The sequence below is a fragment of the Myxine glutinosa genome, chromosome 8, assembly GCF_964187855.1.
Source record: "Myxine glutinosa chromosome 8, kmMyxGlut1.1, whole genome shotgun sequence".
NCBI lineage: Eukaryota > Metazoa > Chordata > Myxini > Myxiniformes > Myxinidae > Myxine > Myxine glutinosa.
In genome coordinates this window covers 96131869-96156056 of record NC_136268.1, presented here as the reverse complement: position 1 = coordinate 96156056, position 24188 = coordinate 96131869, and the positions used below count along the sequence as shown (strand labels likewise).

Below are 24188 nucleotides of genomic sequence, written 5' to 3'. Positions count from 1 at the left end.
ACCTGGTGGTCCTGTCCACCATCGTGAGGAGATGGGTGAAGCCCCGCGAGGGGAGAAGGAGTCCCACCAGGTCCATATTGACGTGGTCGACACGCCGTGCGGGCACGTCGAATGGTGCCAACGGGGCCTGGGTGTGCCGGTGGACCTTCGCACGCTGGCAGGCGACACAGGCGTTGGTCCAGTCGCGGACGTCCTTCCGGAGCCCATGCCAGACGAATTTCGCTGCCATGAGCTTTTGCGACGCTTTCCGGCCCGGGTGGGAAAGGCCATGGATGGCGTCAAAAACGAGCCATTGCCATCCAGCGGGCACAATGGGACGAGGTTGGCCCAGGGAAACGTCGCACAGGAGAACTGTGCCTGTGTCCTTGAAGGGGACGTCGACGGCAGCCACGCCAAACTGGCATTTCGCCGGGTTGATGATGAGGCCGTGCTGGCTGAGGCGCTCAAAATGCGTGCGCAGGTGAAGGAGGTGCTCCGCCCAGGAAGTGCTGGCGATGAGAATGTCATCCAGGTAGACGAACAGAAAGGTGAGCTCGCGCAGCACACTGTCCATCAGCCGCTGGAAGGCCTGGGCCGCGTTCTTAAGGCCGAACGGCATTCGGAGGAACTCGAAGAGGCCAAAGGGTGTAATTACAGCCGTCTTCGGAACGTCGGCCGGCCGGACAGGTACCTGGTGGTAGCCCCGAATAAGATCGACCTTGGAGAAGATCACCCGCCCCGCCAAACGGGCAGAAAAGTCCTGGATATGCGGTATCGGGTACCGGTTGGGGGTGGTGGCGTCGTTGAGGCGGCGATAATCACCGCACGGTCGCCATCCGCCACCCGGTTTGGGTACGATGTGCAGTGACGAGGCCCACGCGCTGTTCGAGCGCCGCACAATGCCCAACCGCTCCAGCGCGTCGAATTCTGCCTTTGCCACGGCGAGTTTGGCAGGGTCGAGGTGACGAGCCCTGGCGTAGACTGGTGGACCAGTGGTTGGGATGTGGTGTTCGACGCCGTGTTTGAGGGCGACGGCCGAAAACGTCGGCCGCGTGAGGGCGGGGAACTCAGCGAGGAGGCGGGTGAAGTCGTCCGCGGCCGGGAGCGCGCAGGCTGGCTTGGTTGGTGCGGAGCCGCTCAACGAACAAGCGAGAGAGCTGAAGGTCTCTGCGTTGATGAGCCAACGACGTTTTACGTCAACCAAAAGTCCATGGGCGCAAAGAAAATCCGCACCCAACAAAGACATGGGTACGTTCGCCGTGACGAAATCCCACTAGAAACGCTGGCCCCCGAAGCAGAGTGCGACGCTGCGTGAACCGAAGGTGCGGATAGAGGAGCCGTTTGCTGCGACCAAGGCGGGGCCGCAAAGCGCGGCCTGCTTGTCCTGCCCCGAGGCAGGTATAATGCTCACCTGAGCTCCCGTATCACACAGGAAACGTCGCCCGGACGCGGTGTCCGTAATGAACAAAAGGCTGCCAGAATGGCCGACGCTCATGGCAGGAAGCGAGCGCCGGCCTGGTCGTTTCCCGACTCGCCAAAAGTGCACGGTGGGCAACACGTTCTGGCCTTCTGCCCGAACCTGGCGTGGTAGTAGCACATGGTCCGCCCCGGTGGTGGCTGCGGCGCCGGTCGTGGCGAGGGCGTTGCCTCGGCCGGACCAGGGTTCCAGGCGGCCGCTCCGAAGTGCCACCCGGCTGAGAAAAATTTGTCGGCTTCCTTAGCCAGGGCGCGAGGGTCCTTGATTGTAGAGTTAGCCAAAGCTAAGCGTACCTGCCCGGGTAGTTGTCGGAGAAACAGCTCGTGAAAGAGGAAATTTGGGCGGTGTTCGCCGAGCAGGGAGAGCATGTGGTCCATGCGCTCGGATGGTCGAGCCTCCCCGAGCTCAGGCAGATCGAGCAGCTGTCGCGCGCGTTCGGCCTCAGTGAGGTCAAACGTACCGAGGAGTAGTCGTTTGAGTGCGCCGTACTTGTCGGCGGTCGGCGGGCTCCATAGAAGGCTCAAGACCCGGGAGGCGGTGGCGGCGTTCAGCGTGGAGACCACATGGTGGAAGCGAGTCTCGTCCACCGTGATGTGCCGCAGAGCGAACTGGGACTCCGCTTGGGCAAACCAGACGGCCGCGTGCGATTCCCAGAAGCCAGGGAGTTTCAAAGCAACGGTCGACTCCATTGCCGTGTTCGTAAAAGAGGTCACCAATGTGGAGCTGTGTTCCCACGTCAAACTCCAACAATATGGACGCGACAACGAGCTGAGTTTCACAGAGCTGTTTCACAGAGCTCGGCACGAATGCACTGAAAATGGCTACCCGGAGCGGCAATATATATTTCAAATTCAAACAGTAAGCCACGCCTCTCAACGGGGCATGGTATGCAATCCGAGTGACCGCCCGCTGATTACGTCACCGGCCGGTACAAGATAATTGTGTCCGGTAACCGCTACAACATGATATTTTAAAAAATTATGGACGGGTTATGAATAAACATGGTGGACGAGTTGGTTAGGTGACAAGAACAAGCCGATTCGATTTTGGTTCAGATCCGAATCCAGATCCGGCCTATCAGTGGGATACAAAAAATCAACTGCCTGGTGGAGGTATGCGCTCTACCGAGTGCCGTTCTAGTACTAGGGTATATTGCTGTTTATACAGGTGTTTCAAAAAGACTGATACAACTTTGATATCCTGCCATTTCTTTGTTTTGTGTCCTATAGTGTTTTCCTTTTCAGGGTTTGGTGGTGTTATCGTGGTATGTGTTCACTGGGATTTCGAGCTCCGTAGCTCAACTATGCCATTGACAGTGGAGCAGAAGACAAAAGTGGTGGCTCTGTGGTATGGAACTAAATCATACGTAGACACCTGCCGGAGGTTCTGTGAGGAATACGGCCTCAGAACACGTGATGGACCCACAAATTGTGCCAGTCAACGTATTGTGAAACGTTTTGAGCACAAGGGTACAGTGCACAACCAGAGCAAGGGCAACAGTGGCAGGCCAGCATCAGTTACCAAGAGCCAAGCCAACATTGACGCCGTGCGGGATTCTGCAGTGGACAGTCCAAAGAAGTCCCACCGCTGGCACTCCCAAGAGCTGGGCATCAAACCAACATCAGTCTGGCATATCTTCACTAAGGAACTGAAGCTTTCCCAATACATCATCTCTATTAGGCATAAATCGAGTCAAGATGACATGAGAAGGATACTTGATATGTGCAATTGGCTCAGTGACAGGATGGAGCGGTACCCAAACTGGATCAACCTGATGTGGCACAGTGATGAAGCCCATTTCCACTTGAACGGTGCCATCAACAACCACAACATATTTTCTGGTTGGCAGAACCACCTGAGACCTACAGGAAAGTTGGACAGAACTTTGGAGTCAGAATCAATGCCTGTCTGAACAGGGGCACACATCGAGAACGTCAATTTCAAGGATTTTGCGTAAATGCCTATTTCAGACCTTGAGCTCTCACTAACTCTAGCAGTGACATACTGCAATAGCAATCAGTGATAGAAAATACCATATCATAAGCTTTCAAGAAATGTTTGGTTCACATTCCTGAGGTTTCTGTTTCTTTGTAAATATACGTTTGAAGTTGTATCACTCTTTTTGAAACATCCTGTATGTTCTGGTGTTCAAATACCTTCTAAAAGAACAAGTAAAAAATATCTCTGAGGAATTTTCCTGGCCTCCCAACTAATTAATTACGTTTTTTATGTTCTTGTACATATTATGGAGGAGGTATGACAGCCTTTCCTGCATAAAAAAAAAAAAAAAATGCTTTGGTATAATAATCACTGATTTCTTTAAAATTTGCAGATTTCCCTTTATATGTTGACAGTTATTTAGTACACAAGACGCGATCCTCGCAAAATAATATTTTGATTATATACTTTAATTAGTCCATGAGAAGCCATGGTGGAAAATCGCATCATATAATTAAAAGCATAAAATCGCTCCAAGCTCCAAATTTGAAAATTATAGCACCTACAAAAGCGATGTATTCAGCGATTCGTAGGTATGAAGAACAAACATTCGATGATGTGAATGAGGAAAGTGAAAAAATAAATTATGAGCACTAAAATGGTGCAGAAACAGTTGTGGCCTGTTCCAAGGCAAGGCGTTAAATCTTCAGGCCATTCTGAGGGATAGTAGGTTGACCAAGGATAAAGCCTGTTTTTGTTTTAATTTAATAAGGCTGTCAATAATCTTCAAAAGGCGTGGTTTCAATTTATCCAAACACACAGTTTTCATTCCGGCACTTTCGGGCAGCTAGGTTTCATGGTTTTGTAGTTTTTTTTTTTGTATACAAGATCGAGGCTCGTGGAAGAGCTAACATTAATCGCACAAAAAGTCAAAAAGTCAGTTATGGAGGAAACACGCACACCTCCCCCCCACACCTCCCCCTCCCACACACACACACACACACACACACACACACACACACACACACACACACACACACACACACACACACACACACACACACACACACACACACACACACACACAGTCTTTCATTCTTATAGATAAACATGGTACTTCTTGTGAATACGCATGGTACTTATTGTAAGTAAATATTGCCTTTGTAAGCTTGCGAAGCAGTTTCATTAATATACACATGTTATGCAGACTCGTTTGTGATGATTGAAAGTTGAGACCATGAAGCACCTTTTCCACCACAGATGTCCCCAGAGTGTCCATGCCTGAACGAGTAATGGGCTTCTACCTGCGTACATCAATCGTGCCTTGCTCTGTGTACAGTTTGGTTCCTTTCACTGTGCAATATGTCAGAAATGGGAAGAACCTCGGTGTTGAGCAAACATTTGAGTAAGCTTCACATTTTTCCAGATCATGAGTTTCCTCTATGTTTTTTATGACAGGAAAGTTATTGGAAAGATAATCCAAAGAGAGAAAAAAGGGCACCCATGTCGAATTAAGCGGTGCAGTTCGGCACTGTGTGTGCAGTTCATGCAAGTTTCAGGACTTCCTAATGCTGACATCTTTAGAATTACCCTTTATAACCCTTTATAATTACCCTTTAGATCCCATTATAATTACCCTTTAGAACGTTTTAGAATTACCCTTCAGAAGCCATTCAAATTACCCTTTAGAACCATTTAGAACCCTTTAGAATTACCCTTTTGAACTCTTTAGAATTACCCTTTAGAATCCTTTAGAATTACCTTTTAGAACCCTTTAGAATTGCCCTTTAGAACCCTTTAGAATTGCCCTTTAGAATTACCCTTTAGAACCCGTTAGAACCATTTATAATTACCCTTTAGAATTACCCTTTGGAACCCATTAGAATTAGCCTTTAGAACCCTCTAGAATTACACTTAGAACCCTTTACAATTGAACACGGTGGATTAGAAAGGTTCTTCTTCCTTATTTTTGATGGAGGGATGGAAGGAAGGACAAAGCTAAATATTGAAGCGGCTTTACCGCTGAAAAAACACCGAATCAGTACCATGTGGATGGTATGGGGGTGTGAGAAGATTGCATATGTTGATGGAAAGAGATGGGATTTGTGGATGTTTGGAGAGGGGTTATGTGAATGTGAGGAGATGGGTTAGTTGGACTGAGGAGTTGGGTTACATGGACATGAGATGGGGTTTGTGGACATAAGGAGAGAGACAATGCAAATGTTCCTCAATCCATCATTTTCTAAACCATGAGAATGGTTGGAATGCTTACATGTGGAATAATCAGGACTCAGGATGGCTGAGATCAGGAGATCTGGGAAGCTAGTTCACATCTCCAAATCTGGAGAATAGCTTTCCAAAAAATGCTTTCGCAACATTTCCATACGTAGCCCTGCTTCTCGCTTCATGTCTCGTAGGGTTTGACCAGTTCATTTCAGGGAGGAGCTTTTGCTCCATATTGAAAGGGCCTACAAGCCGATATTGGTTGCAGTAGAATTCTATAGCGATACAGGGAGTTGTAGCTCTGCTAAGCTCATGCCTAATAGGTGAAGCTTATACAACTGTTTGGCCAGAAAATAATTTTTTTTAATTTAAATTGTTCCTGGATGCTCCCCAGAACTGTTTTGTGTACCACAGATAGGTTAATGTGTGGCAGGCATTTTCCTGTTGGTCAGGATGCATGCAGCAATACCTGGTGTGGCACTTTCTTCCTGGTACCCACAACAATGATGTGGTCTGATCTCGACTTAATGTCTTCCAGGGTTTGACCAGTAGACTCTGGGGAGGAGCTTCTGCTACACGCCGACAAGGGTCATGGAGACCTATTGCTATTGAGGAGTGGTCCAACTGTTTGTCCATGCATTCTGACCTTTCGAGGTTAGGATGTGGATGTGTGTGTTTGATTGACCATGTACTTCAGCCTTTGGGATGATGTGGATGTGTATGCTCATGGGACAGTCTTGTTTGACTTTGTATACTTTGGCCGTGGGGTCAATGTGCGCGTTCCAAGCTTTTAAAATGTTTTTTTAAAACCTTTTTTTGTATAAAAAAGGCCTCCCTTATAAGGCGACGGGCAACAAGTCCGAACCACATGTCTGTTGATGTTTCCTCTCTGGGATGGACTGCTCTATAAAATTGAGAATGAAATTTTCTTCCCGTATTGGCTGCAATACAATTATACGGAGATGTAGAGGGCTGTACCCCCGTTAAGCTCATGCCTAAAAGCTTAGCCAGAAGATGTGGAACCTATGCAACTGTTTAGCCAAAAGAGCATTCTTTAATTATACATATAAATATATATATATAATATATATGACTTATTCTACTTCTTTAATTGCCTGATTATTCCCTCAATCTCCTGGGGTTGGCCGGGGAAAACCTACGAACCCGCTAATCTGACTTTGACTAAGGTTGGGGCAGAAATTTGGCCATTGTGCCGGCGTTAGCTCAGCTACTCTTAATGAAGGACAACGTAGGATCTTTACTGTCCACCGACTAATGCCAGCAGACAGGATGCCCGTTTCGGGGTTTGGGACTTATAGTCACATTTTACATTACGCAGAGGGTCCCTGCTCGTAAGCTGAATAATAATTATTGTTTTATGACTTAACCGATTTGCACAAACTCCATCTTTATATTTTGCTACTTCAACCACACTCTCTTTTTCAGGCAATCTTCGGAGGCCTACTTGGAAGTTGTGGCTGCATCTGCTGTTGATGAAGGCCTCTATGAATGTTTAGCCACGAGTTCCTCGGGTGTGGGGAAAGCTCAGACATATTTGGACATTTCTGGTCAGTTCCACAATATCAGCATCAGGGATGTTTCTGAATAAACAGGTTCTTTGTTATATTTACTTTTCTCTGGTTCTTGAATAAAATCGTGGTTTCAGTTTTTAAGAGACTGCATTCCATTGAAAATTGCTCAATTCGTTTCTTAGATTTATGTGCAGGATGTCTTAAGATGGAGTGTTTATTGCCTGTTTTCCTGATTTTGGGCCTATTGCACCTGAGTCATTCCTATCATTCAGTCATTCCGGTCACGTGGTTCGGCTGCCATCTTGGAAAAACCGAAAAACTTTGCACCTCTATATCTCCGAAAGCGCTGCACAGAAAAAAATTTAGACATGGCTCATTGTAAAGAAATCTCCATGGGGAATAACACGTTAACTAGAACGCCACCCAGTAGAGCGCATACTCCCGCCGTAGGTGGCTGCTGCTGAGCCCTACCTTCCAATGGTAAAAAAATCCTTCAAAAAATTCCTGGATCCGGAATAATATCCTGAGCTTCACCAAAAACTAATCAATTCTTCCTTATCCCAAGGGCAATCATCCCACCAACTTTCATTCAAATCCGTTCAGAACTTTTCCAGATATCTCACAAACATACGAACACACATAAGCACACACACACACACACACACACACACACACACACACACACACACACACACACACACACACACGGACGGACGGACACGATCGAATGCATTACTCCCTGGCGGGAGTAACTGGATGGTATTCCTAGAATACTTACCCTGCGCAGTCAACTTGTTGCGAGCCAACTCTTCTGTTTTTGCACATTTTATTTCTTTGATCCAATATGGCTGCCAGACCACGTGAGCGATGACATCATAAATTTATATTCTCTAATATAATTGTTGCATAGATCATGCTCAATACATTTCAAACTGATTAGACTAAGCGTTGTCTGTGTCAAATTATGACGCCATAATTATGGCACCAATGACGTCATCATTAACAACACCTATTCCCCATAATATGGAGTTCTTTACAATGAGCTATGTTTCAATTTTTTCCATGCAGTGGTTTTGGAGATATAGAGGTGCAACATTTTTCGGTTTTTCAAGATGGCGCCTGTACCACATGACCTATGACATCATGATTATCATTAAAATATTCTAAAGGAGGAGGCACTACTATGGTGAACATTTCGTGTCCATCAGACCAACAGTTGCTGAAATTTTTAAAATAAAGATCGCATGGATAAGTGTTGTATTTGTCGAATTATGACGTCATAACGAAGGCACCGATGACATCATCATTAACATATCTTATTCCCCATGGGGAGTAGTTGACAATGAGGCAGGTCTCAATTTTTTCCATTGAGTGGTTTCAGAGATATAGAGGTGTAAAATTTTTCAAAGATGGCGCCTGTACCACGTGACCTATGACATTCATAATAATCATTAAAATATTCTACAGGAGGAGGCCCTCCTATGGTGAAAATTTGCTGTCAATCGGACAAACGGTTGCAGAGAAAATGAATATTTAAAATGCAGACACGGCACACATACGCAATGAATGCTTAACCCTGTTTTCGCTTCGCGAGCGCAGGGTAATGATTATTTCATAGGTGCCTCCATTATGACGTCATAATTCGACAAGTACAAAACTTCATCCGATCAAGATGAAATTTATTAAGCGTCACGTGGGGATAAATTGGTGGAGAAAAAAAAAGAAGACCTTTGTAACACAAAAACCTTAAAAACCATTAAAAACATGTCCTGGCAGAGGGTCTGCAATCTCTGATTGCTCTTTCTTGTTTCTATTTGTTTTTGTTCTGTCTCTCTTACTTGGCCTACTTTCTTGCAATCCTCAGAACCACCACCAATCATCTCTCGTCCGAAAAGCATCACAGTGCTGCAGGGTGCGCAGGCCCTCCTTGACTGCACGGTCATCAGTAGCTCTCCGTATAACCTATCGTGGGTCATGGCCGTGGATATCCAAAGAGAACCAACTAGATGGAATTGGCCTACTGAACTCGACCCTCGTGCACAAATTCTCACAAATCAATCTCTGGAGATCACTGGAGTGCAGCTGACAGATGCTGGACAGTATGTATGCATTGCTATGAATGAAGGAGGTGCGTCGAGGGCGTCATTGTGGCTACATGTTATTGGTGAGTGAGTGGCACATCTTGGATTCTTAGATGGTTGTGTATATGTACCATATTGTGTATTGCTTGTAGTTGTATTATATCAGAGAGTGCGGTAGTACTCTCTATGTAGGGATGGCACGGAAAAAAACGTCGGTCCGATCTGCTACATGCAAAACTAAAATTGGATTATCTTCTTTAAAAACTCGCTTAGGCTACATCTGAGAGCCTACCTGGTCTGTTCAGCTGATTGTCGAGGTAGGGATCCCTTTTCAGTTCTCCAGACCAAGGCAAAAGCAAAATAAAGCGAAAAAACGGGATCGCTCAAACCCAGGATTTCATCTTCTTAGTTCTTGTTCATGATAATCTTCTTCAGACGGCATATTTCCGAGCTGCCTCTATCAATGGCAATGATTCTGCTACCATTCGATAGGGTTTTACTTCCTGCAACATCCTCTGGTATTATAATTCTCGTGGCTTTAAAGGATTCCACGAAAAGTCCAGAAAACGACATTCCTATGTAAAAGATAGGACTGGGGTAGGCGTCGCTTATGACTGTTGATCACTTGATGGGGGCGGAGCCACGAGACACATTTGCCTCAGTGTCGGCGTTATGCGCGATAATGTTATGTTGGATCAAATAATATCTGCAGAAATATCATGTCTCGGGAAATGCCTTGTTTTTCATTGTTACATTTATGAAAATAAAATATTAGCGAGGTACCAGTACTATAGTCTATACATACACCGCACACGGGACACGTGATCACGATCCCTCCAGTCGTGGGTCAAGGCAAAAGAAAACCACGTGATCAATAACCATCTCGAGTCACGGTTTCTCGGCGCCAGATTCGTTACAAAGGCGCATCATGGATGGCGTCGTATAAACAGCCTTGTGGCGGGCACATTGATCAATAATTCCGTGCCCCAGTGGGTGGCGCGAGCATCCGGGCGTGGAACTGAGATACATGCCCTGCCTTTCGGCCGATCGGCCACGCCCGGGGGCAAGGCGTGGCCACGGGACATATATGCAGGCTCGAAGGTCGAGCCCGCCGAGTGCTGATGTGCGAGCTTGTAATAAAGTGCTTTCGTTTGTACCATGCGTTGTGGCCTACCTTTTTGGCAAACGAGTTGTGTGTGCACAGCACCACACTGGTGACCCTGACTGGTTCAGCCGTCGCTGACCCCCGAACGCGCCATGGCTACCAACGCCGTCGCCGTCAAACTCCCGGAGTTCTGGGAAGTGCAAGCCGATGTTTGGTTTGTGCAGGCCGAAGCTCAATTCCAACTCCGGGGCATCACGGCGGATGAGACCATTTACTACCATGTGGTCGCCGCCCTCGGGCCCGGCACTGCCGCCCGCGTCGTGTCCATCCTTCGGCGCCCGCCGGGCGACCACAAGTACGCGGTGCTCAAACGTCTCCTCCTCGCCACGTTTGGGCTCACGGATGTCGAACGCGCCGACCGCCTCTTGGACCTTCCCGCCCTCGGCGACACCTGACCGTCCGTTCGGATGGATTTTATGCTGTCCCTTCTCGGAGACCAGTGCCCGGATTTCCTGTTCCGAGCACTTTTCCTCCACCAGCTACCTGTACAGGTGCGCCTCGCGCTGGCCGGTTCAAAAACAACGGAACCCCGCGCCCTGGCCGGAGAGGCGGATAAATTTTTCGCGGCCTGCGACACGCGGTCGGTGTACAGTGCTGCCGTAGTGGATCCCGGTGCGGCGGCTAAAGCGCCCCCTGCTTCCCTCGTGGCCGCTGCTACGCCCCGCCCACTACCGCCGCCGCCACCACCACCGCCGCCGGCACGGCCGACGCGGCCGCCACCGCCGCAAACCTGGTGCTACTATCACGCCAGGTTCGGATGCAAGGCTAGAACGTGCTGCCCACCGTGTTCTTTTGACGGGTCGGGAAACGACCGGGCCGGCGCTCACTTGCGGCCATGAGCGTCGGCCATTCCGGCAGCCTCCTGTTCATCATGGACATCTCGTCTGGTCGTCGTTTTCTGTGCGACACGGGAGCGCAGGTAAGCGTCCTCCCTGCCTCTGCGTCCGACAAGCAAGCCGCGGGCCGGGGCTGCGCTTTGCTTGCCGCCAACGGAACACCCATCCGCACATTCGGGAAGCGTTGCCTCTCACTGCGGTTCGGAGGGCAGCGCTTCCAATGGTCGTTAGTCACCGCCAGCGTGCCAATGGCCCTGCTCGGTGCGGACTTCCTTTGTGCGCATGGGCTGTTGGTGGACGTTAAGCGTCGACGTCTCGTCCAGGCCGAAACCTTCAGCTCACTCACTTGTTCGCTGAGCGGCTCGTTGAGCGGCTTGCTGAGTGGTTCCGTCCCGGCGAGGTTAGTCTGTACGCTTCCGGCAGCGGACGAGTTTACCAGCCTCCTCGCCAGTTTCCCGGCACTCACGCAGCCCACCTTTTCAGCAGTGGCCGTCAAACACGGGGTGGAGCACCATATCCCCACCGTCGGCCCACCGGTCGACGCCCGGGCACGCCGCTTCGACCCCACGAAGCTCGCCGTGGCGAAAGCAGAGTTCGCCACACTGGAATGGCTGGGCATCGTACGACGCTCCAACAGTGCATGGGGCTCTCCTCTGCACATTGTGCCCAAGCCCGGCGGCGGATAGCCGCCGTGCGGTGACTACCGCCGGCTCAACGATGCCACCACCCCCGACCGCTACCCGGTCCCGCATATTCAAGACTTTTCCGCCCGGTTGGCAAACACGACCGTTTTCTCCAAGGTGGACCTCATCCGGGGCTACCACCAGGTCCCCGTACAACCGGACGACGTCCCAAAGACGGCCGTCATCACCCCTTTCGGCCTCTTTGAGTTCCTGCGGATGCCTTTTGGGTTGAAGAATGCGGCCCAGGCGTTCCAGCGGCTCATGGACAGCGTCTTGCACGACTTACCTTTCATCTACGTCTACCTGGACGACATCCTAGTCGCGAGCGTGTCCCGGGAGGAGCACCTGCTCCACCTCCGCACGCTCTTCGAATGCCTGGGCCAGCATGGCCTGATCATCAACCCCGCGAAGTGCCATTTCGGCATCACCGCCATCGACTTCTTGGGGCACCGCATCACCAGGCACGGGGCCATCCCTTTACTGGCCAAGGTGGAGGCCGTCAGGAGTTTCCCGTGCCCCCGCACGATCAAGGGGCTCCAGGAATTCCTGGGCATGGTGAATTTTTACTACCGCTTCGTGCCCCACGTCGCCCAGCTCCTGCGCCCCCTGCACGAGGCCGTCCTGGGGAAGCCGGGCAAAGGTGACATCGCCTGGATGGAGCCGATGGCCGTGGTGTTTGCGGGTGCAAAGCTGGCCTTGGCCAACGCCACCATGCTGGCGCACCTGGCGCCCAATGCACCAATCGCCCTCACCACCGACGCGTCGGACTACGCGGTGGGCGCGGTGCACGAGCAGTGGGTGCGTGGTGCTTGGCAGCCGCTGGCGTTTTTTAGCTGGCAGCTTCGCCCACACGAACGCCGCTACAGCACCTTCGACCGTGAGCTGCTCGGGCTCCACCTGGCGGTCCGACACTTCCGCCATCTGCTCGAGGGCCGCCCGTTCACGGCTTTCGTCGATCACAAGCCCCTTGTGTTCGCGATGGCCAAGGTCGCCGAGCCATGGTCGGCCCGGCAGCAACGTCACCTCTCTGCCATGTCCGAGTACACGACGGACATCCGTCACGTCATGGGTAAAGACAACCCGGTGGCGGATTGCCTTTCCCGGTCCGTCACACACGCGGTCCACCTCGGGATCGACTATGCCTGGATGGCGGAGGACCGGACCGCCGACCCCGACATCCAGGCCTTGCGGACTGCCGTCACGGGCCTCCGCGTCACCGAGGTGCCGTTCGACGTCGCAGGCATGGCCCTCTTATGCGACGTCTCCCTCGGCCGGCCTCGCCCCGTCGTGCCCACTGGCTGGCAGCGCCCGGTTTTCGACGCCATCCACGGCCTGTCCCACCCGGACACGAAGGCCTCCCAAAAGCTCGTCACGGCGAAGTTCGTCTGGCATGGCCTCAGGAAGAACGTCCGTGACTGGGCCAGGATGTGCCTCGCGTGCCAGCGCGCAAAGGTCCACCGCCACACCCAGCCCCCGTTGGCCCCGTTTACGGTGCCCGAGCATCGGTTCGACCACGTCCACGTCGACTTGGTGGGACCTCTGCCCCCCTCGCGGGGGTTCACCCACCTCCTCACCATGGTGGACCGCACCACCCGGTGGCCGTAGGCCGTGCCATTGGCGGCGACGGCTGCGGCTAATGTCACGCAAGCCTTCATCGCCACATGGGTTGCCCGGTTCAGTGCCCCCTCGGACATCTCGTCCGACCGCGGCCCCCAGTTCACCTCGGAGCTTTGGGGAGCGGTGGCGCAAGGGCTCGGCGTCAAACTGCACCGCACCACGGCCTACCACCCACAGGCCAACGGCCTGTGTGAGCGCTTTCATCGCTCAATGAAGGCCGTGCTCCGGGCCAGCCTCCGCGACGGCAGCTGGGCCGACAGGCTCCCCTGGGTCCTGCTGGGCCTCAGGACGGCGCCCAAGGACGACCTGCGCGCGTCCTCAGCGGAGCTGGTCTTCGGACAACCGCTGCGGATGCCGGGCGAATTTATCCCCGTCTCCACGGCTCCTTGGTCCGCGGCGCAACAACGCTCCACCCTGCAGGAGACCGCCAGGAGGTTCGCCCCGGTGCCGACGGCACACCACGGTTGCCCGTCCTCCCACGTCGCCCCGGAGCTTCGCACGGCGGAGTACGTTTTCGTCCGGCACGACGCCCACCGGGCACCGCTGCGGCCCCCGTACGACGGGCCCTTCCGCGTGCTGGAGACCGGGGACAAACATTTCACCGTGGACATTGGCGGTGCCCCGGATCGTATCTCCCTGGATCGCCTCAAGCCGGCCCACCTCGATCTGGACCACCCCCCGCAAGCAGCTCTGCCTCCGCGTCGAGGCCGCCTCCCGGCGGTCAGACCCCCGGCACCCCCCAGCCCCACCGTTCCGCTACCCCCCAGCCCTGCACGCATCGCCAGAGGGCGTTTTGGCCGGGTCATCCGGCTTCCCCACAAGCTCACCCTTCAGGTGCGTGGGCGTGTGTGGCGGGCACATTGATCAATAATAATTCTGCGCACCAGTGGGTGGCGCGAGCGTCCGGGCGTGGAACTGAGATACATGCCCCGCCTTTCGGCCGATCGGCCACGCCCGGGGGCAAGGCGTGGCCTCGGGACATATATGCGGGCTCGAAGGTCGAGCCCGCCGAGTGCTGATGTGCGAGCTTGTAATAAAGTGCTTTCGTTTGTACCACGCGTTGTGGCCTACCTTTTTGGCAAACGAGTTGTGTGTGCACAGCACCACAGCCGGAACAAGGAATCCACGGGAATTGAATCTACTAGAAATGGATGTGTGTGTGTGTGTGTGTGTGTGTGTGTGTGTGTGTGTGTGTGTGTGTGTGTGTGTGTGTGTGTGTGTGTGTGTGTGTGTGTGTGTGTGTGTGTGTGTGTCATACTATTTGACGTCAATTAATTAAGTACTATTCAAATGTACCTTTTAACCCTTTAGACTGCTGAGACCCCTTAGGGCTTAGACCTTGGAAGACCCTTTAACACAGATGACCCAGGTGACATTTAAGATCCTAACTTACTTACTTACTGCGTCGAGCTAGCTCGGCATTCCATGACACGTTTCTTCCATTCATCTCTGTCACTCATGGCATTAGGTAGTTCGTTAACCAGACACCCAGTATCATTTGTAAGCTGATCGATATATGTTTTCGCAGGTCTCCCTGGTGCCTGTTTGCCGTGAGTTGGTAACCAAAGTAAAACATCGCTTGCGAGCTCGTCTTTGTTTCTCCAGCAGTGCCCAGCAAATCTTAATCTACGTTGACGTATGGTTACACTGATTGGTGGGATTTTTGCATACAATTCATATTTTGTGGGGTGCTCTTTCCATGAGATGTTAAGGGCTGCTCTGAGCATGCGAGTGCATGCACCATCCAGGGCCTTTTCTAGTGACGATGTCAAGGTCCATGTAATTGCCCCATATACAAGAACTGATTCAACAGCTGCTCTAAAGAAGTTTCGTTTCAGCTTTATTGGAAGCGCAGATTTCCAAATTTTGCCTAGACTGTTTAAAGCTCCCAAAGCCTTTCCAAGTCTGATGTCGACATCTCTTTTTGTGGAGGCGATGTTGCTTCCCAGGTATGTGAATTCGTCAACCTTTTTGATGTTTTCACCATTGAGTGATTTTATGTCTACAACTTGATCTTGATGAAGACTGATGTACTCTGTCTTCGAGGCATTTATGTAGAGACCAATTTGGCTGGCTACTTCTTCAATCTTGTGTAGTAGTGTCGCTGCATCATTGTTATAGTCTGTTGTAACCGCAAGATCATCTGCATAATCTGCATCTGTAATCTTCTTGGATGGGTATCGCCGACTTTTCCGTTTACTTAGGGTAAATCCAAGTTCATTGTTGGTGTCTATTGCTTTGCGTAGCACATAATCGAGACATATTATGAATAAGTAGGGAGCGAGGGTATCACCCTGTAAAACTCCTGCCATGATGTCAAAACAGTCTGTATCGCCGTCAGGTGATCGGACTATTGCATGCGAGTTCTTATACAGCATCACGATGGCATTAACTGTCTCCTGAGGTATCCCGAATGCTAGCAGTATCTCCTTCATCTTACCTCGATGGATGGAGTCGAAAGCTTTCGAGAAATCAATAAATAGGAAAACAGCAGGAAGATTTTAGCTTTAACGCCTTCAAGAAGACGTCTAATAGTAAGGATTTGCCCGGAGGTCGATCTACTAGTACGAAAGCCATTTTGATTTTCTTCGCAGAACTGGTTCTATACGCGGTCTGATTCTGTTTAATAACATCAGGTTGTATATTTTGGCCGCTATTGATGTTAGAGTGATTCCTCGATAGTTTTTTGTAAGCCCTAGGTCGCCTTTTTTCTGGAAAGGCAATATACATCCTTCTGTCCATCTATCTATTGGATTTTGATGGTATACCGCATTACACAAATTCAGTAAAATCTCATCGAATTCACCTAGTTTCCAAATCTCGGCTGGAATGTCATCGAGACCACAGGCTTTCCCGTTTTGAATGTTTTTAAGAGCTTTATGGAGTTCATCTATGGTGAAGGGACCTTTTTTGATGTCGAGTTCATCTGAAATCACAGGAGTTATTACTTCATCCTTGATTGTAGGTGGCTTCCCTAATAAGCTTTGGAAATGCTCTTGCCAGAGTTTCAATCGTTCTTCTTGGCTGGATGCTTTTAGTTTGGATTTGTTTACGCATTTCCGTCCGCTTATCTCGTTTACAGTTTTCCAGGCCACAGCAGATTGCTTGTTACTCGTAGCATTATTTATCATATCAATTTTTCTCTGGAGATAGTCAATCTGTTCTCTCTCATAAGAATCGGTAAGTGCAGTTCGTGCTTCGTTGTAATTCCTGATGTTTTCCATTGAAGGTGCAGAGTTTTTAATTTCTGACATTTTGTGTAGCTCTTTGCGTTTCTGGCATATTTCCTCTGTTTCCCATGGGATCCGACTTTTCCTCTTTGGTTTCAAAGGAATGGTACCAGAAGCAGACTCTCTGCAGGCTGTCTCAAAATTGGCAAATGTTTTATTCGGCGAGTTTGTTGTATTTTGTTCCTGAAGAGCAGCAAATCTATTTTTCAATATTAAGACCCAAATGACCCAAAAGTCCACAAGGACCAAAAAAGTCCTTGATGACCCAAAAGTTCCCGATGACCCAAATCACACAAAAGACCTTGATGAACCAAAAGTTATTGATGACCCAAAAGACCCAGATGCCCCCAAAAGTCCCTGAGGACCCAAAAGACCCTCGAAGACCCAAAACACCCAGATGATCCAAAAGTCCTTGATGACCCAAAATACCCAGATCATCCAAAAGTCCACGATGACCCAAAAGTCCCCAAGGACCCAAAAGTCATTGATGACCCAAAATACCCTGATGACCCAAAAGTCCCCGAAGAGCCAAAAGTTCCCGAAGATCCAAAAGCCCTCAAAAGACCCAGATAACCAAAAAGTCCCGATGAACCAAAAGTACCCAAAAAACCAGGATGATCCAAAAGTCCAGGAGGACCAAAAAGACCCAGATGACCCTGATGACTGAAAAGTTCCCGAAGATCCAAAAGTCCCCAATTAAAATTTGGTCTAATGGACCAACGGGCCCCCTAGTTTAATAAGTTTTGAACTGACATTTAGTGATCCTTTCATCTTTGTTTTGGCAAACTGCATCGCCTGGAGTGGTCAATGGTTAATTAATTAATGTTTAAATATAAAGATCCTAGTTTCCTTATGTCTATGCCCTCTTACCGATGGCTACTGGGATTGGGGATTTGGGAGAGGAACATGGAAGCAGGGGGTGCGGGAGAGGGGGGAGAGAGGGACGAAGGGGGAAGAGGGAAAACTGTTATTAATTTTTTTTTTTTTTAATGCCAGACACCCTCAATACACCACTGGTGAGCACGTCTATAAAGTTTGTGCTGCAACATTTGTAAATCAGTAGTAGAACATCATCTACTCAAATATTACAATAATTATTCAGACGATGTATTTCTCAGCTGGACCTCTCTCAATGGCAATGACTGAAGTTTTACTTGGTGCAGAATCCTTTGTAATAATTTGTTTCTCCACTTTATTTCTCCGGTTCAATATTTACAGATACTCTCTGAGAGCATGTTCTCTCGTGCTCAACAGAGGCCATCGTAGTTTGGCAAGGCCACGTCCTTCCCCACGCCGACTCGATCAACCCTGAACCTTGCTATGCGCATGCACAGATAAGAAAGCATGTCACATCTACAGTGTGCTTGACTAACGTCTTTCTGATGACTTATAGTGACTGTATTTTTGTCTGGCGAGAATCTACTCAAGTATTACCGAGGTCTTCTGATTTCTCAGAACCAGGATTTGGATACTTCAGAAAAATAGTTATATCTCGTCTTGATGAAGTTCTTCACTGAAGTTAATTTTACAAAACTATTATCAAAGAGTGTGCTGGCACTGTCAACTCTACGTACTAACGTAGGGATGACGTGGATAAAAAATGTCGGCCCCACCCACTGATACGAAACAAAAGTTGGAGTACCTCTTCATACTCTCATAGTAGTTTATCGAGGACACTTGCAGTTCGAGTGCATAATAAGTTTTATTGACACCAAGTAAACAAAACAGTAAAAACCACGAGTGGCTTTCACTTCCGGCCGTGTATAAATAAATTCTTCTCGAGAGGCTCCACCCCTCCTTTCTGCCCCCACCCTATTGGTTAGAAGGAAACCACACCAGTTATTTTGGCATTTCTAAGTGCAGGTCCTTTTGTGGCATGAGGCTGGATTACATTACAATCCAGTGGCTGGATTACAAAGAGACATTACTCTTTGAGAAACGAGCAATCAGACAGAGCTGCAAGATACAGTCAGGGATACGTAAGACAATATAGGAACACATGTGCAGTGTTTGACTTTGCTGACTAGGATATCTTCGTACTTTTTCTCCAAGATTGGGTATCCTCTGAGTACCATATACCATTGTATTATTCCACATTGCAAAAAATTACAGAAACAAGTGAATACAAAAATTTATGCTAAATTAAAAAGGCAATGTAGGGATGACAAAGTCTAAAAAATTTCCTAAACAAGATAGGGATGATGTTGGTTTAGAGAGTAGCTAACAGTACCGACGGGAGTTGTGGGAGATATGTTGAAGGCAGCGGGAAATTGGGGTGTGAAGACAATGACAGAGATGTGCAATCTGGTGGTGAAAGAAGGCTGCATTCCAGTGGATTGGGACCTGAGTACCCTCGTCACTCTATACAAGGGGAAAGGTGACCCTCTGGACTGTGGCTCGTATCGAGCGATAAAGATATTGGAGCATGGAATGAAGGTATTGGAAAGGGTGTTGGAGAGGATAAGGAAGAAAGTGAAGATTGACGAAATGCAGTTTGGATTTATGCCAGGAAGAGGAACGACAGACGCGCTTTTTATTGTGAGGCAGTTGCAGGAGAAGTACATGGAGAAGAGGGAAAAGTTGTTTCTTGGGTTTCTTGATCTGGAGAAAGCATTCAATAGGGTTCCACGTGAAGTAGTGACATGGGCATTGAGGAAGTTAGGAGTGGAGGAATGGTTGGTCAGAGTAGTGATGGCAATGTACAAAAGAGCGCGCACAGCTGTAAGGATGAAGGACGGGATCAGTGGTGCGTTTGAGGTGAAGGTGGGAGTGCATCAGGGGTCGGTACTAGGTCCACTACTATTTGTAGCTGTGATGGAGGTGCTGGCTCGGAACGTAATGGAGGGTTTACCGTGGGAGTTGTTGTATGCAGATGATCTGGTGTTGATTGCAGAAAGTATGGATGGACTGAAGGATAAGATGAACAAGTGGAAGGAATGTATGGAGACAAAAGATCTGAAGGTGAATATCAGAAAAACGATGGTGATGGCAAGTGGTAAAGCATGTGGTGAGGTGGAAAGAACTGGGAAGTGGCCGTGTGCTGTGTGCAGGAAGGGTGTCGGAGTGAACTCCATTCAATGTGCAATGTGTGCTGAGTGGGTTCATCAAAAATGTAGTGATTCGAGAGGGTCATTAACCAGTTTGGCAGCTACATTCAAGTGTAAGGTGTGCGCAGACGGAGCTGCAGATTGAGGAAATGTTGAGTTGGATCTTGTAGACAGCGTGAAGCTGGAAGGTGTCAAAACATTTTGTTACTTAGGAGACATGCTGAATGGAGAAGGTGGATCAGACTCGGCAATGGTTGCTGGAGTGAGATGTGCATGGAAGAAGTTTCGGGAACTGAGTGGCATGCTGACGAGGAGGGGAGTGTCGTTGAAGCTGAAGGGAAAGGTGTATGCTGCATGTGTGAGAAGTGTTATGATTTATGGGAGCGAGACATGGGCAATGAACGTAGAGCAGCAACGAAGGCTGGAAAGGGTGTAAATGCGAAATGGTTCGGTGGATGTGTGGAGTATCTTTGAAAGAGAGGAAGACAAATGATGAATTGCGAAAGATGATGGGAATAGAGCCTGTGATGGATGCTGTGAAGAGAAACAGTTTGAGATGGTTTGGTCATGTGTTGAGGAAGGAAGTAGAGGACGGGGAAGACCGAGAAAGACATGGCTAAAGATGGTTGAAGAAGAAATGCGGGCAAGGGGGTTAACAAGGGGAGATGCAGAAAATAGGGCAAAATGGAGAAGATTGTCATTGGGACCGCAAGGCTAACCCCCGCTCTTGCAGGGAAAATGGCCTTAAAATGCCTGTTGTTGTTGTTGTTTGTTGTTGAAGTGTGCGGCGTCACCATGCCTAGATCAAAAGAGCTCTCTGAGGCCTTCAGAAAGAAGGTTATAGATGCCTATGAGTCTGGGAAGGGATTTAAAAAGATCTCCAAACAATTTGAAATCAATCATTCGACTGTCCGGAAGATCATCTACAAGTGGAGAAGATTCCAAACAACTGCGAACTTGTTCAGGCCAGGCCGCCCCAGCAAGTTCAGCCCAAGAGCAGACCGCAAGATGCTGAAAGAAGTCTCAAAGAACCCCAGAATATCATCCCGGGACCTACAGGTAGCTCTTGCCACTGTTGATGTCAAAGTGCACAAGTCTACCATTCAAAAGAGGCTGCACAAATTTGATCTACATGGGAGGTGTGCCAGGAGGAAACCTTTGCTGTCCAGAAAGAACATCAGGGCAAGACTAAAGTTTGCCAATGAACACCTCAGCAAAGACCAACACTTCTGGAACAATGTGCTCTGGACAGATGAGTCAAAGGTAGAGCTATTTGGCCACAGTACCAGAAGACATGTTTGGCGAAAACCAAAGACAGCATTTGACCACAAGAACCTGATACCAACTGTAAAGCCTGGTGATGGAAATATTATGGTTTGGGGCAGCTTTGCTGCATCAGGGCCTGGGCAGCTCACCATCATAGAGTCCACTATGAATTCTTCATTGTACCAGAGGATGCTTGATGATAATGTGAGGCCATCTGTCGGAAAGTTGAAGCTCAACCGAAGGTGGACTTTGCAACATGACAATGACCCTAAACATACCAGTAAATCCAAAAAGGAATGGCTGAAAAGAAAGAAATGGAGGGTTCTGGAATGGCCAAGTCAAAGCCGGGATCTAAATCCCATCAAGATGTTGTGGGGGGATTTGAAACAAGCTGTGCATTGTTACGTGCTCCTCCCCAAACCCCGGTCACGGTGTACCTCCAAGCCCCGAGAATAGTCATGGCAGAAAGATGTGTTATACTGTATGTCCAAGATCAATGGTGAAACCACACCAATTGTTACCAACAAACAAGTTTTGTATTAAGATCACACAAGAATAACAGTACAACAACAATAGTAATCAATTGTACAACCAATATATTTTTCTTATGATGGTACCATCAGGTTCGTACAATATAACCCACTGTGCTCCAAGTGAGCAAAAAGAATAACACTCCCCAATGTCTCTATTCCAGCATCAAGCCAAAGTCGATCCGCTTCAGTGTTCGTCAGAACGATGTCCAATCGAGACCAGAATCCCGTTCGGATGACAGTCACAGTCCCGCTGCCAAAGCTGCGCAAAGGTGCCCTCAAGCCGACTGGGAAATCACACCCTCGGGTATGGACGTTCCACGGCTCCAAATCGGCGAACCGCAGATTTCCCACTCAAAAGCCACGTTACACACGCACACCAGATTAACGTCTGAATGTGGTGAAAATGGTTGAAGCGAAGTGAAAAACCTTGAGCGATGCGCAAATCCTGCACGAGGTAAAAATGGCCGACGGCCCGTTCTCGTGGCGTAACGGCACTCTGATGATTCTCTCCGGAATCAACTGCAAAACCTGTCACGCAGGTTTATCTGTCACAGCGATAACAACTCTGTTGCAGGAATCCCTTTCCTGGGAAACCCGAAGTTCACTCGTGACCTCCGTTCACCAACGTTCGCTCAGGACCTTGAAGCAGCTCGGCTTCTTGTCCGACTCCCTCGCTACGCCTTCTCTTCCTCCTCTTCCTCTCCGTCGTCGTCCGGTTCCGGTTTCATTTAAAACATTAACTTTTTTACCTTTTGAAAATAGTTATCTCTATTTCCCTCAAACGACAACAATAATAGTACATGGAATCAAAAATGTTTACAGTGGATGAAAACCACAACAACGGAAGTGACGAATCCGTAACAGCATGCAAGAAACCCCTCAAACATCGCACAGCTGAAAGAATTCTGCATGGAAGAGTTGGCAAAAATTTCTCCCAGTCGATGTCAGAGACTGGTAGACAGTTATAAGAAACGCCTATTTGAGGTTGTTTCTGCCAGAGGGGGCAATACCACCTATTAGAGCCAAGGGTGTACTTACTTTTTCCACATGCAAAATTTGCATTTATGTTTATTTAAATTATACAATGGACTACAAAATGTAAATGTTTCATGATATTTGTTATATTATATCACCTTTATCTATCAATATTGTTGAAATGAAGATCAAATAGCTGTATGTTGAAATCTGTTGAAAAAGTCAAAACTTTACATGGGGTGTACTTCCTTTTTCACGTGACTGTATGTTGGTATTACTCAGGGTCAGGTCATGGGCACAAACCGATTTATAAATTTTCACCTGCACATGTGTTACATTGCAAGTCGTTTACTAGCCCCTGCTGCAGACGGTTTAGATTAACTAGACAGCATTCGGTAGAGCGCATCCCTCTACCATGAGGCTGAATGGTTAGCTCACCTGGAACGAAGTTCAGGGTAGCTTATGCGATGGCACGTCGTCAGTCCGTCCGTAAACACTTGAAACTTCTTTTCGGAAACCGCTGATGGGATTGCGACCAAATTTGGCACAAATGATATTTGTTGTGTCGTGACGAAAGCTTGTTCACGGCATTAAAAAAATCGGGGTCTAAGGGGATTTACCGGGGGTCAAGGTGGATCCAGGTTTGACCCCCCCAAATAGGAATTTGATTTTTTTTTTCTCTGAAACTACACACACTATTTCGATGAAACTTGACAACAAACGTTATCGCCCACGATGTACCAACGTTTGTTCGCTGCATTAAAAAAAATCTGCCCCTTTAGGGATGTATGGGGTGCTTGCCCCCCAAAATAGGAATTTTCTTTCTTCTCAGAAACTACACACGCAGTTTTGATGAAACTTCACCACAACCTTAATCACCCGCAATGTACCAATGTTTGTTCGAGGCATTAGAAAAATTGGGGTCTTAGGAGGTATACGGGGTTGGGGGAGGGGGGGTTGACCCCCAAAATAGGTATTTTTTAAATTTCCTTTGTTTGTTTAAAGTCTTTTGATTATGTTAGTATGATTCTACGTGCTGCCCTGTCTTCTAGCAACCATTGAAATTGGTTTAAAATACCCTTAGTCGGTGCAGTATACTGTTTATTCTACCAGGTGAGCGTCAGGGGTATTTTCCCTATGTTTTATGTTTAGCATTCCACTGAGAGGCCGGATCTGGATCCGGACCTGAACCAAAATCGAATCGGCTTGTTCTTGTCACCAATCAACTCATCCACCTAGTTTTGTCATCTGTTCAGAACCTTTTGAGATATCATGCTATGTATCGTTTTTAACCCTATCACTCAATGGTGAAGAATCACTTAAAAAAATTATCTGATCCGTATTCGAATCTGCACCAAAATGGAAGCAATTCCCCCTTGTCACAGACCCAACATGTCCACCAAGTTTCGTCCGAATCCGTCCATAACCTTTTGGGGTATCCTTTTCACAGACAGACAGACAAACAGACAGGGGTGAAAACATAACCTCCAACCAACTGCAGATAACTAGCTGCATTGTCTTTTATACATTTAAGCATTTTTATTGGTCAAATAAGTATTAACAGATGCTTGTATATGAAGGTGTTATTTCCCATACAATCAGTTTA

General features: G+C 48.6%; 1 protein-coding gene across 4 annotated transcripts in view; it reads left to right on the top strand.

Annotated features, from left to right (window-relative positions):
• HMCN1 (hemicentin 1) overlaps nucleotides 1-24188 on the top strand; it is a 451947-nt gene that overhangs the window by 36641 nt on the left and 391118 nt on the right. For all 4 annotated transcript variants that reach the window (XR_013624351.1, XM_078783554.1, XM_078783553.1 and 1 more), the window contains exons 8-10: nucleotides 4655-4799; nucleotides 7064-7185; nucleotides 9014-9313. Coding sequence is in view for 3 of the 4 variants with exons in the window: in XM_078783554.1 (XP_078639680.1) it covers nucleotides 4655-4799; nucleotides 7064-7185; nucleotides 9014-9313 (567 nt within the window). In the remaining variant the exon portion in view is untranslated. The remainder of the gene's footprint in view (nucleotides 1-4654; nucleotides 4800-7063; nucleotides 7186-9013; nucleotides 9314-24188) is intronic.